This window comes from Rhea pennata, chromosome 1 (genome assembly GCF_028389875.1).
Source record: "Rhea pennata isolate bPtePen1 chromosome 1, bPtePen1.pri, whole genome shotgun sequence".
Taxonomy (NCBI): domain Eukaryota; kingdom Metazoa; phylum Chordata; class Aves; order Rheiformes; family Rheidae; genus Rhea; species Rhea pennata.
The window spans coordinates 146,938,917-146,953,288 of NC_084663.1; the positions used below are offsets into that span (position 1 = coordinate 146,938,917).

Consider the following 14,372-nt stretch of genomic DNA (forward strand, 5'->3'; position numbering starts at 1 on the left):
TTAATAATGTCACATTTTTTCCTTCTGTAATCTAATCTTTGCCCTGTAGAAACTGCTGATGAGACCTTGCTTCACTTAAAATTTACATAAAAACAATCCATATCATGTTGCACGGAGAAGGACCGGTGCCCCAGTGTTATTGGCACGGTAATACAAGGAAAGAGAAATTACTGCAATGCAAAAATGACGCACGGCCTTGTATCAGTATCAAACAAGCTTTGATGCACGGTTACTACTTTTGGAGGCCAATGATACATGAGTGATAAAGCAAATGAGCTTTTTAATGACAAATGCAGGAGAACATAATGCACTGGAGTAGAGAACATGAATCCCAGATGAAGAAATATTTATGGAAGCTAATTATGATATGTTAGATTTATAATGGAAAAATAGTAAAGAGGAAGAACTTCTGGAAGATCTTGTGTATGTCAACTTGAAATAACAAATTACTTTTGGACAAATGATGTAACATACAGTCCACTGCATGCTTCTGATTGATACTGCTCTGATTATATTGCTTTTATTATATTATTATTTATATTTATGTAAAGCCTAACATAGTCATGATTCTGTGCAAATTAAATACAATGAGTTACAGAAAAAACGTAGTTTATATGTGATATGTAGCCTGTGTGAGAGATATGCAAATATTTAATGTGTTTATATTGATACCAAATATACATGCAATCATTTTTTTCTGTTTGCTCTATGGCAAAACCAGCAGGATAGTGTATTCACAAAGGATGTAGTCACAAATTGACATAAATTTTACTGCCCTCATAAGATTTTGTAGATGACTTAAGATCTGTAAGCAGCAACATAAAGAGATCAATTAAAATTCAATACACATACTTTACTGAGAGGTTGTTTATATAAGCTAATATGAGGAAAATAATCTGACTAGTGAAATTGCTGAACTCATATCTATAGTGTATTAAAGAGAAGAAGTCACCATGTTTAAGGATAATTTCAGGTCATATGAGAGTAATCCTAAAAGATTGGTTAGTAAGTAGTAGATCTTATGAAAAGTTTGACAAATGTGAGAGGGAAAGCAGCGGCCTTTCAATACAAGGAAACACGTCAGTAAAATAAATTCTGTGAAGCTACGTTAAGCTAGTGGGAGTGCAAGCTCAGTTAACCTCAAGTATATTCACTTCTGATAAACTTCAAAATGTCAAACTCCTAAGAATTTCCTTTGCACACGTGACAAATGGCACCTGAGTCTTCCAACAGTGCTTCTTCAGCGCACAGATTAAACGCCTATTTTAATTCAGAGCAAATCTCTCTCTGCACCATAATCTCTGGGAAAAAAAAAAAAAAAAAAAAAAAAAACGGGTTCAGGTGAGCCTTCAGGCCACGCACACACAGACGCGGAGGAGGAAATAAAGCCTCCTTCCCCGCCGGCTGGCGCTTCGCGCGCCCCCGCGTCCCGCTGAGCCGACGCCGGCGCCGACCGCCGCGAGCACCCTGGCCGCACAGCTCCTCTCCTATCGCAGGCGACGCCGGCGCGCCAACGGCCGCAACGGCGCCAACGGCCGCAACGGCCGCAGCGGGCGCGCGGCGCGGGCTGGCGCCGAGGCCTCGGCGCCGCCGGGCTGGGCGGAGGTGGCGGGGCGGGGAGGGGGGTGAGACGGCAGGGGGGATCCCGGCGGGCTGAGTGTGGACCGGCCCTTGAAGGAAAGCTTCTGTCAGGGCGGCTCTGCCCCAGCCGCGTCCCTCTTCGGGCACCGGCCGCCACTTTGCGGCAACTTTCCCCGCCTCCCTCCGCGCAGCGCCGCAGGTAGCGAGGCGCCCCGCCGGTGCCGGGGAGGAGCGGTGCGCTGCCCCCCGGCCCCGGCCCGCTCCCCTCCTGCGGGGCCGTCCCGCCGCGGCAAGCCGCGCTGCCTGCACTCACCTGCGGCCCCGGCAGCCCGCGGCTCGCAGCGCCCGTGAGGCGACGGCCCATCCGAGCGCACCGCAGCCACCTGCTCGCAGCCTCCTCGGCCTCGCCCGGCCTCGCCTCGCCCCTCCCCGCCCGGCGCGGCCGCCACCTGCAGCGCGGGAGCCGCCCGCCCCCGCGGGGCCGAAGGCGAGGCGGGGCCGGCGGCGCTGCCGGAGGCGCGGGCGGGCTAAGGGCAGAGCTGGAAGCTGCGGTCGAGAGGTGACTCTGCCACAAGCAGCTCAAGCGCGAGTTAAAAATCGGTCCAGATCGGTACAGAACCTTTCAAAGCAGAAGGCCCTAGGTGGGGCTGCTGGCTGCTGTCAATAGTAGTGTGTCTGGGCAGTCACATAACGTAGTCGAAGCTTAGCTACCATGCGAGAAGCAAGACTGGGGCACCTGGCTGGAAGAACTGGCAGAAAAGGTGTCCTTTAATGGCATAAATGAGTCGTTTCTATAGCCATAAAACTCTCTCAAAGCTGTAAGTTCTCATTTCAGTGGATGGGGCTGCATGTGCCCATGAAAGGGCTCCCTGGTGTAAAGTCAGTCAGTGACTCCATGCACAGCAGTTCTGCATAGCGTTGCCTGAAAAAAAGAAAGTGTCACACAACATTCCCCCTCGGTGCCTTCCCTATCAAACTCAAAGGGTCCCAGGTAAACAGAGTATGTTCCCCTTAACTCTAAGCTATGCAAAGTTTAATCTAGACTACAACTCAGGTCAACATGTATTTATGTCCTTTCATTCCCCATTCTGGCAGCAACCAGAATCCTTAAGAATTGCTTTGATGAAGCATCTCAAACTACAAATCTGACATGGCAGTATAAAGCAATACAGGCATTGTGTCAGAAAAGTTTTAGAAAATACTTGGCTGCCATTTGATATTTTAAAAAACACAAAAATGTGTTAAATAGTGCTTCTGCCAAGGGGAAGCTTAGATGCAGTATAAGCCTATAGTCTGCCATTGCCTGGTTTCAACCTGCTAGTGAAGAAAGGGCATCGGGGTATTAGTGAAGGCCAGAATTTTTCTGTCTGGCCCTCACAATCTGGTTTATACTTAGGAAAAATTGCTAAACTTGCCAGGTGAAAGTTGACAGGAAGGAACTCCCAGCAATTAAAGGATCTGAATTTTACCAAATTAGGGAAAGAAGTATAAAAAGTCACCAGATAAAGTTTTTGAAGGAAAAATACCATAGAGCTTGCTTTATATTTCTTATGGCAGCAATAAGGGGAGCAGAAATAAGAAACAGGTGCACATTCAGTCTTAAAATAAGACGATCATTTCAACATTATTTCTAGAGCAGTCACTACAGGTCAGAAAAGAAATTAAATTATAGTGTTTATTTCTAAGTAGCATTGTCTTTAAAATCTGAATGCTCTTCTGACAAAGATGAATTTTTAAAAAGATGTATGTGTAGGAAAGCTACACTTTTGTCCTAGTTAGTATGCCTGTTGGAAATGTAAAATTAAAGGACAGTATCATAAACGGCATAATGAAATACTAGACACTCGGGAAGCGTGATGCCAAAAACTCTACCTGCATCTGTTCATTTTGTATTCTGTTCATTTTGCTGCCTTCTGTGGATTTCAATTGTCACTTATGGCAGCAAAGGAACAGACAGAAAGCAAATCTGAGAAGCTGCTAAGTTGCACTGCAGCTCTGGCAACAAAGTTTTTTGCTTTGTGTACTCTACATAATTGGTTGGGTGTAGGCTGCATTCAAGATAAAAAAAAAACGTTTGTTTTTTCCCCACCTCAGGAAAAAAAAACTCTGAAAATAATATAGATGAGACATACATGTTACAAAACTTAGAAGTAAGCATGGACTTCAGTATCTACTGAAACAAATGATGAAACTGCCTCATGGATCTATGCCTCATGGACTTTAATGAGAGTAAAATTGAGGAGGAAGTGTGGGAGAACCTTGGGAAAAATCACTAGAAATCAGGCCAAAAAGTCCATTGGAAGGAAATATTATTTCAGGCTGTGTTTTATACATAATGTTTTAGTTACAAACAAGCTTTTGCTTCAAAACTTAATAAAAAACCTGATTCCTGTCATGAAATGAAAATAATACGTTTCACTCTAATCAAGCCAAGCCAAGTTACAGAAATATTTTGTCCATCTTATCGAAGTATTTTTCTTTGGTTTGGAAAGTGTCCAAAACTTAAAACCAATTGTGAAATATCTATCTTTCCACATGTTCAGGTAACTATGTGTGTTAATACCACAGCAGCTATAATTCATTCATTTTCATTTCATATACTCCCTCTACTGGAAATGAATGTGAAGGTCCAGTGGATTAGAGGAAAGATTATTTGGAAAAAGTGTGCAAGATGTATTGAACAAACTCCTGCTACTTTTATTAAGAGATTATACTTCACTAACATTCCAGTTTGTATCAGCAAAACAACATATATTCCTTATGCAAAACTATTCATATACTTCAGTCATACTGAAGTCACTAAGACATATGGAAAGAGGTACTAGTGCAAACTGATAGGTTAATCATTCCTTATATATTAACTTTAGATGTTTTTTATATATATATATATTATACATATTATATATTGAACTTCAGAGATTTTATCTGAAAGTCAGATAAAATATACAAAAACAGAAGAGTAAAGAGAGCTGCTAAACCAACTCTGATGCTGACAGCCATGTGGTTTTCTAATACTCTAAACTCTACAGTGATTAGCTACTGCTGCATTAATAGCTAGACTGGTTTAGTCAGTCTCAGAATAAAGAGGAACAAATAAAATCTCAGCTCTAGCACTACCAAAGCCACCCCACAGCATGCATACTTTTTCTGGTCAAAGGCTAAAAATGCTTGCCTTAACACTGGCAGCAGAATTTTAACTAATTACATGTTTCTAGGGATCAAGCTTTATTAGTGTCTGAAATGAAAAAAGAAATGGCTTTTTGAGTGGAAACAGCAGGATAAATTGCATGTATACACAGTTCCAAATGCTGTTCAAAAGTTGCTTGCACAGATTGTTAGAAAAGCATGGAAACTGTTTTACCCAGAAATACATAATGAATTCTTCCTCATTGGTAGAACTATATCTCCACCAGTAGTAGAGATACTGTTCTATATAAACAGTAGCTCCTATTTCTTCTAGAATGAAGAAGAAGGGAGGATACCAGAGGCACTGTGTTCTTTCTTCTACAAATCCTGTAAACTAGTTATGCTCAAGTAAAATATTTCTATTGGTTAATGGTGATAGAGTCCCCACCGTTTTGGGTGAGCAGAATCAGTTGAAACAAATCCATAACCAGCTAGAAGTTATAAAAATGTTGCTTCAGAAAAGCATGAATGCTTTTTAAAATATTATAGCATTCTTTGTTAAGCAAAACAGAACATTTTAGGTCATCACAAAATAGCTGAAAATGAGTTTAATATGCTGTTATTTTACAAGAAAATTGTAAGTCATATTTTTACGTTTGGACACAAAACAAATATTACTGTGAATAAATACGAGTTAATTTTAAAATGTATAAAAACTAAATTTATAAGTATAGTATTATTTAGAGTTGTCCGTAAGCATCACAAATGCAAACATGAATGATGGGGGAGATTATATACGTTTATTTCCACACAAAATACTATAATAAAGCAATAACAACAAAAGTACCCTACCACCAGTAACCCACATTATGAGGAAATAGATACCACCACAAAATACTATAATACCTTTCAATTTGGACATATTCAACAGTACTTCCTGTTTTAGGAGGGAAAAAAAGGTGTATTATTAAAAATTAGATTTCCAATCAGAAATAGAGAACTATAAATATGCTGCTTATGTTCATTATCTATTTTCTGCTTAAAGCAGGAAGAAAAGTTTCATATTCAGCAATGGTCTTAAGGTTTTTAGAGCACACTCTTAAGAGAGTAACATGTACAATTCCCAGTGAAGAAACACCATTCAAATCCTCCTGGCCTATTACTACATTGGCAAGATATGAACAAGTATTTTTTTCTTAAACTGAAATATATTACTTACAAACTGAAGAAAACTCAATTAATTCTTCTTCCATCTTTTCTTCATTTTCTGAACTTCACATTAGGTCAGATATGAGGTTGCTACTACAGTGATATTGCAGTGATATTGTTTTGTGGAAAACCAGTCCTAGAATTTGCTACAAGTGTATATTTATATGCTATAATTTTGGAGAGGGCTTTATTTATCAAAATACTTAAAAGGGCTTTCTAAAGCAACCTGTTCCTAAAAGCAACATAGAATCATATCTATAGCTCACACCAATGGGTTTTAAAAGGAGGTAAGGAGCATTCATATAGGATATGCTGTCTTCAGTCATTCTTTGAGATAGGAATCTGAATGTTTAGTAGTCAGGTTATCACAGACTGCGTATGCAACATATGCAGGATGTTGGTCCAAACCATTATCATGACCAACTTGCCCTTGCCTTCAAAGTTAAACTTAAGAGATCTTTTGGAAAAGTTTTATTTCCAAATACAGAAGAAGAGACTTCCCAGATGATTTACAGTAGGAGAGAATGCTACATCCTCTCCTGCATTTAAAGTGCAAAAATGTATAACATTGACAAATATTATGATCTAAACAGCAGAAATTCTCAGCAAGTTAAAATGTCAATATTCATCACCATATAAATACTACTCTTTCATATTAAAAAACCCTTTAAGCAGAAAGTTAGTGTAGTTGTATTAAAATTGCTGTAAATAAATTGTTGTTAAAAACTTGTGATAAAATCCTTAGAAGTTGAATACCTCTCAAACATATGTATACTGGAAATGCACAAAAAAAAATACCATATCATAATATATGATAGATCTCAAAACACTGTGGTATCTCCTGGCTTTAGTATCCTATTTTTGCCAAATTAAGAATTATGAGAGGTTTGAAGAAAAAAAATCCCTGACTACCTTAAGACAGCACAGCACCCTCTCTCAAGCATAATCCTCACATAGTCCAGTAAAAATACATTTGGATATAGACACTTCTTTTCCCTGATATTGTTATATCCGTTCCTTTATTCCAATTATGTCCATACATTTTTAATAATGGAACAGTCACACACTATCAGTACAGTTGATGGAACTTGCATTTTTTTCTGTTAACTGAGATGGGCCATATCCCACAATAATACAAGATCAAGCAGGGCTGGGCAGAAGAGGAAATTATCCAGAGAGATTTCTTTCCACTGAACAACATTAGGAGTGTTTGAAAAATTGTTCAAGAAGTCGTGAAATATATTTAATGAAATGTAGCATTCAAAAGGGAAAAATTATAAGCCCAGAATTATATTTCAACTCTAACTCTCCAGATGATGTGTAGAAACTTCACAGGCCATCATGAATATAACATTAAAAGTCTTTGAATGAAGAATCCCTAGGAAAAAAAATAGGAAATTCAATTTGTTTCACATTCAGTGAATACAGAAATACATTCTGATATTTCTATATGCAAAAAATTCAAGGTTTTGATTCTGAAAGCACTCTGAGCAGTCTTCCTAGACACTTTAACAGTGAATCCAGATGCTTTGTAGGATTAGATTTTATTGCACAGAAATGTTATAATACTCTTTGAAGTGGACAGCAACCTCTGGATTACTATTTCTTACTAAAATCTGATAGAAAAGGTCTTTCCTATCAGGTCTGCAAGACAAAGCACAAGGCATATGATTTCCATTATAGCGAAACATGGAGTCTTGTGCAGGAAAGACAAAAAGAAAGCTGGGAGAATAAGAAAAAGTTACTGTCAATTTTTTTCTGATTATCACAACCTTGATAAAACAAAAAGGTAACTCTTGAATCATCTCCCATCACAGTCCATCTGGTAAAGCAGCACCAAAAGCTGTACAGGAACCAGAGCATCAATGGTGACACCAGCACTGCTATCTTGGTGTACTGTACGTACTGCAGAATCAGATGTTAGCTGTTGGAGAAGCCTCTCTATGAATACATATTTATTTTTATAGTATCTTTCCTTAAGTTACCTTCAACCAAGTTATTCTTGACAAGTTATCATCAATCAACCGATACATGGAATTTCACCTCCTAGAGATCTATTTCTGATACCATTTTAAATCCAATAGAACTTACGGCTAGAATGTATTTCGTTACCTCCTAACATCTCTCTGAACCCCCTTAAGTAATTATGCTGTTCTGCTCATGATTACACTCATCAAATATTTGCATTTAGTATCTCCTCACTTACTCATTCTACCAGGCCACTTATTTTACACTGGTTTATTTATCTCATTCTGCTCTCAGTTACTGACCCAAGGAGACTTGCACTGCACTCATAGGATCTATGTACTTAGTAAAGCCTTTGATAACAAAGATGAACAAAGTCCCAAAAGTAAAAACCTCAGTTAGCAGAGTATTAATGAAATTCATCTTGGAAGACATCATCATCTCACAAGCAGAAAAGATTTCCTGGAAATCATGAATTGAGATTTTTTCCTCCTTTCAACTTGCAATTATTTTTAGTGCGTTTTGCCATCAATTTACAAAATGTGTGTGTGTGTGTGTATGTGTGTAGTGTGTATAATATAATATATAATAAGCACATTATATATATTATAATATGCTTACATTATATCTATAAGCAGCAGATAACTAATATGAAACCCAGGTAAGTTTGATACTGCCAGGGGAGTAGCTGCATACAGTGGAGGCTTCATCTCACTGTTTGTGAAAAAGAAAACTGTTGGTCTTGTTCATCCTCAGAGTTACATGTGTTTGATGATATATATAGAATATATTTACGTTTCCAGAAAAAACATGCTGATAGGTGCATACATATTTGGAGTAAAAAATATTTTGAATATTACTACAAGAAGAAAGATTGGATAGCTATGAGTTTTTCTGCAGTAGCAATCTAAATATTTATACCTAAAATTGGACAAAAAGGTAGTAAATAAAGCTGGAATTTTATGCGGCATTAAATAGTTATTGTTAGAAGGTGTTATGGCTACAGCAGTTCCAGTGTATGTAGTTGCCATTAACTACATAATTCTGATACAGCTGAATAAAATAAAATGCAAGGAGTATCATGAAAAGATTATGGTTCTGAATCTTTTAACTTTTTTGAAGCAGTGCAATTTCATGAAATTCATCCAATATTTCAACAGGATGTATCAGAGTTCATCCTTCTATTTTTCTTCTACATTAAGAACTGAATTGTTGAACTACTTACCCTTCTAGGGACCGATCCAGAGACCAATCAGGAGACTGATAGTGGCAACGTTCAGGTGATGATGTTCTTAATGTGGAACTTAACTGATACGAGGTTGTAAGATTCTGGAGTCGAAGCTCCTGTACAGCACGTTCCCTAAATCAAAATTATATTATAGTGAGGCTAAACACTTCTCAAAAATGATCTCATAATCACTATTCTCTTTTTCTGTCACTTTTTTTTAAGAGATGAGATGCTTATCGTGACTCTTTCTGTATTACTCCTATCCAGATTTTCCTCTACATATCCATTATCTCTATTTTACCTATAAGACAGAAAGCAAGCCACGCTTGCTGCAGATCAAGCTCTAGAAATTGCAAACATATCCAGGGATAAAGACCCTATATATAAGGTTATTCATACATTTGCAATAGAAATCCCTGAAATCAGCAATGACATTAATGTAAAGATGTTGTTGTTAGTGGTACTCTGCTGTAGTTTGGGCTAGCAAGGCCAGCAGCAAAGCCTACTTAAGGTGCCCTGAGGCAGACGGCTGTTCCAGGGCTCCTGGAATCTCCAGTGGGAGTGTCGTAAAACAAGATTGTGCTCATTTTGACTGTAAGAGGTGGGGTGAATATTGGCTCACACATAACTCCTGCATCTATGTGCAAGCACAAGAAGCATGCAGGACTGGGTAATATACTGGGAAATTTGGGAGGCACACACTGATGCTGGATCCTGGTTTCTGGCTGCCAAAGGTTTAAATGAAAAGGTAGCTTTGATTGGAGTGGGAAATTACTAGGAAGACTGTCTGCAACAACCCTTGAATTTCAGTGTATGATTCCAGTAAAACCTTGGCAATGGTTAGAATCACAGAATCAGTAAGGTTGGAAGGGACCTCTGGAAATCATCTAGTCCAACCTCCCTGCTCAGCAGGGTCACCTAGAGCATGGGAGACAGGGTTGCATCCAGGCAGGCCTTGAAGATCTCCAGAGAAGGAGACTCCACAATCTCTCTCGGCAACCTGTGCCAGTGCTCTGTCACTCTCCCAGGGAAGAAATTCCCCCTCACGGTCAGGCAGAACTTCCTCTGCTTCAATTTCTGCCCGTTGACTCTGGTCCTGTCACATGGGACAACTGAAAAGAGTTTGGCCCCATCCCCTTGACACCCTCCCTTCAGGTGCTTTTACACATTGATAAGATCCCCCCTCAGTCTTCTCTTCCCCAGGCTAAACAGGCCCAGCTCTCACAGCCGGTCCTCATAGGGCCGGTGCTCCAGCCCTCTCATCATCTTTGTAGCCCTACGCTGGACTCTCTCCAGTACTTCCATGTCTCTCTTGGAATGGGGAGCCCACAACTGCACACAGTACTCCAGATGAGGCCTCACCAGGGCTGAGGAGAGGGGCAGGATCACCTCCCTCCACCTGCTGGCAACACTCTTCCCAATGCACCCCAGCAGACCATTGGCCTTCTTGGCCAAAGGCCGCATTGCTGGCTCATGGGCAACTTGTCATCCACCAGCACTCCCAGTTCCTTCTCTGCAGAGATGCTCTCCACAAGGTCAGCCTTGGACTCCTTGGACTGGTGCCCAGGGATATTTTTCCCGAGGTGCAGGACTCTGCACTTGCCCTTGTTGAACCTCACGAGATTCCTCTCCGCCCAACTCTCCAGCCTGTCCAGGTCTCTCTGAGCGGCAGCACAGCCCTCAGGGGTATCAGCCACTCCTCCCTGCTTGGTAGCATCAGCAAACTTGCTGAGGAGGCACTCTGTCCCCTCATCAAGGTCATTGATGAAGAAGTTGAACAGGATGGGATGCAGGACTGAGCTCTGGGGAACGCCACTAGCCACAGGCCTCCAACTGGACTCTGCGCCACTGATGACGACCCTCTGAGCTCTGCCTTTCAGCCAGTTCTCAATCCACCTCACTCTCCACTCGTCTAACCCACACTTCCTGAGCTTATCCAGGAGGATGTTATGGGAGACGGTGTCAAAAGCCTTGCTCAAGTCAAGGTACACAATGTCCACTGCTCTCCCCTCATCTACCCAGCCAGTCATTCCATCACAGAAGGATATCAGATTGGTTTAGCAGGATTTCCCCTTGGTGAAGCCATACTGGCTACTCCTGATCACCTTCTTTTCTTTCATATGTCTGGAGACGACATCCATGATGAGCTGTTCCATCACCTTTCCAGGGATGGAGGTGAGGCTGACTGGCCTAGAGTTGCCTGGGTCCTCCTTCTTGCCCTTCTTGAAGACTGGAGTGACCTTGGCTTTCTTCCAGTCCTCAGGCACCTCTCCAGTTCTCCAGGACCTTTCAAAGATGATGGAGAATGGCCTGGCAACAACATCCACCAGCTCCCTCAGTACCTGTGGGTGCATCCCATCCGGGCCAATGGATTTGTGGATGTCTAGCCTGCCCAGAAGGTCTCTAATCCTATCCTCCTCAACCAAAGGAAAGTCTTCCCTTCTCCAGACTTTCTCTCTCATATCCAGGCTGCAGGATTCCTGGGGGCTGTCCTTAGCAGTGAAGACTGAAGGAAAGAAGGCATTCAGTAATTCTGCCTTCTCTGTATACCCTGTCACCAGGGCCCCTGCCCCATTCAGTAGCGGGCCCACATTTTCCCTTGCCAGACTCAACTCCAGCTGGGCCTTAGCCTTCCTCGCCGCATCCCTACATACTCTGGCTGCATTCCGATAATTCGCCCAAGTAGCCTGTCCCCTCTTCCACATTCTGTGTACTTTCTTCTTCTGTCTGAATTTGGCCAAGAGCTCCTTGCTCACCATGCAGGTCTCCTGCCCCCTTTGCTGCACTTCTTACTCACAGGGACGCACCGCTCTTGAGCTTGGAGGAAGTGATGTTTGAACACTAGCCTGCTCTCCTGGACCCCCCTTCCTTCTAGGGCCTTAACCCATGAGATTCCTCCAAGTAGGTCTCTGAGGAGCCCAAAGTCCGCTCTCCTCAGTCCAGGGTTGCAATCCTGCTTGTTGCCTTAGTTCTTTCCTGCAGGATCCTGAACTCCACCATCTCATGGTCACTGCAGCCAAGGCTGCGCCCAACCCTCACATCTCTAACCAGCCCCCCTCTGCTGGTAAGGACAAGATCCAGTAGGTGACAGATTCCCTTAACCACACGTGAAACCCAGCCATCTCTCATGGTGCTGCCAGTGACTTTTGTCAGCTTCTCACATTGTTACCTCTCATATCCAACAATTTCTTGTGTCATGTCCAGTAGTTCTCCAGGTCCTATTCAGTTAGTTTAACCTCATACTGAGGCCTAGTCGAGGCTCTAATCATTCAGTTGCATCCCTATAATTCCCCCCTTAAAGATGGTATCTGCAAAGTAGATGCACTACTTTGTCTGTGTCCAATAGATCTTGTAAAGGCCTCCCATATTGCACATCCCCCACTTGGGCTGCATGTATAGGGATGGAAGCCTGACTTTCCTGAGTGTTTCTTGTGAGGGGTGCAAATAGGTGCAGTTTGACTTCCTGCCATTGCCAGCACCATCTTAACCATTAAAGATGATACAGCATGTGCACAGTAAAGCTCTTAAGAGCAACAGTGGCCCATGGGACTAATAGTCAATGTAGACAAGTCAAGTTCTTTAGTTTTTATGGGGCATATGACACTTTCCTGGGCACGAGGTTGTGGGATGTTGGAAGCTAGGTGGAAGACTGTTATGCTCTGACTGGTACTTGCTACTGGTGCTTGTAGATTCAGATCTCTGAGGTGCTGCTGGATCTGATCCCTCTCCTGTAGGTTTTGGTGGTCCATTTCCATTGCTGATCCCATGGATAGGGCTATGATAATGGCTAAGTCACACCAGAGTCCATTGCAGTTCAATACCATAACCTCAGTCCATGTTATATTATCATTTGAAAGGTGTTGGGCAACTGGAAGCCTGATTTTTCCAGCTCAGATTGCTACCCTCTCAACACACCCATTCATTTAGAGTGAACCTCTTCCACATTCTGTGTACTTTCTTCTTCTGTCTGACTTTGGCCAAGAGCTCCTTGCTACCCATGCAGGTCTCCAGCCCCCTTTGCTGCACCTTTCAAATGACTATATAACATTTCCCACTTGCAAGGAGGGATGGGAAGGTGCTTTTCCTAACTGGCAAGAAACAGCAGGACAGAAGGCTCAATCATCCTCATATCACCATGTTGGTACTCATTCCAGGCCTAACAGCACCAGCAGCTACCCACCACTTTCTGATTTCAGGTATTACTCCATTTGGCACCAGGACAGTAGTAGTCAATCAATACAGAGAAAGGAGTCAGTGTTAAGATAGTGATATCATTTACACACTTCTTTAAACTGAAGACAAAAAAGCAGTCCTGTCTGCCACTTCATTGTATACTATCACAATACCAACTGTAATGATACTACTTTTCTGCTCTCTGGCTAATTTTCTGTTTTTCTCTTACCAGTACTAGAAAGAAAGATAGGCTGTAAGAAGCCAATCTGGAGCTTTGCTCCCTCTCCATGATAGCAAAAGAGATAGCAAAAGATATACTGGCTCTTTTAAAGCAAGAACAACAACAACAACAACAAAGAAGTTTTGTAATTTTTGTGGGATACTGAGGGGACACTGTTTTGATTTTATGAAAAAGTCAAAACCAAACCTTTAGGCTTTCAGAGACGGCTAAAACTAATGCCAGATTTTTTACCTGAAGTAACATTTCAGTCTGCAGTATCCAAGATTTCTGCACGCTGCTTGTGCAACTGTATCACAGACATTTCAAAACGGGGAGGAGTGGCTGAGAGGGCTGTGCTGCCATGCAGAGGGACCTCGACAAGCTGCGGAACTGGGCAGAGAGAAACCTCCTGAGGTTCAACATGGGAAGGGAAGGGAAAAATGCTGCACCTACGGAAGAAGAACCCCTTGCACAAGTACATGCTAGAGGCCAACCACCTGGAAAGCAGCTTTGCAGAAAGGGACTGGGGCTCCTGGTGGACAAATGGATCATGAGCCAAAATGCACCCTCATGACAAAGGCCAAAGGTTTCTTGGGCTGCACTAGGAAGACTGCTGCCAGCAGATTAAGGAAAGTGACCCTTTCCCTCTACTCAGTCCTGGTGAGGCCACAGCTGGAGTGCTGAGTTAATTTCTGAGCTCCCCAGTAGAAAAAAAAGACATGGACATACTGCAGTGAGTGTGAAGCGGCACAAAGATGATTAAGAGATTGAAACATCTATCACACACGGAGAGGCTGAGAGAATTGGGACTGCTCAGCCTGGAGAAGAGAAGGCTCAGGGGGATCTCATCAACGCATATAAATATGTGAT

The 14,372-nt window shown here is 42.0% G+C and overlaps 1 protein-coding gene across 1 annotated transcript in view; it reads right to left on the minus strand.

Moving 5' to 3' along the window:
* Positions 1-7,269: 7,269 nt before the first annotated feature.
* Positions 7,270-14,372, minus strand: part of TSGA10 (testis specific 10) — a 33,782-nt gene continuing 26,679 nt past the window's right edge. Inside the window, 2 exon segments of the mRNA XM_062578312.1 lie at positions 7,270-7,294; positions 9,107-9,241. Of these exon segments, the coding sequence (XP_062434296.1) occupies positions 7,270-7,294; positions 9,107-9,241 (160 nt within the window).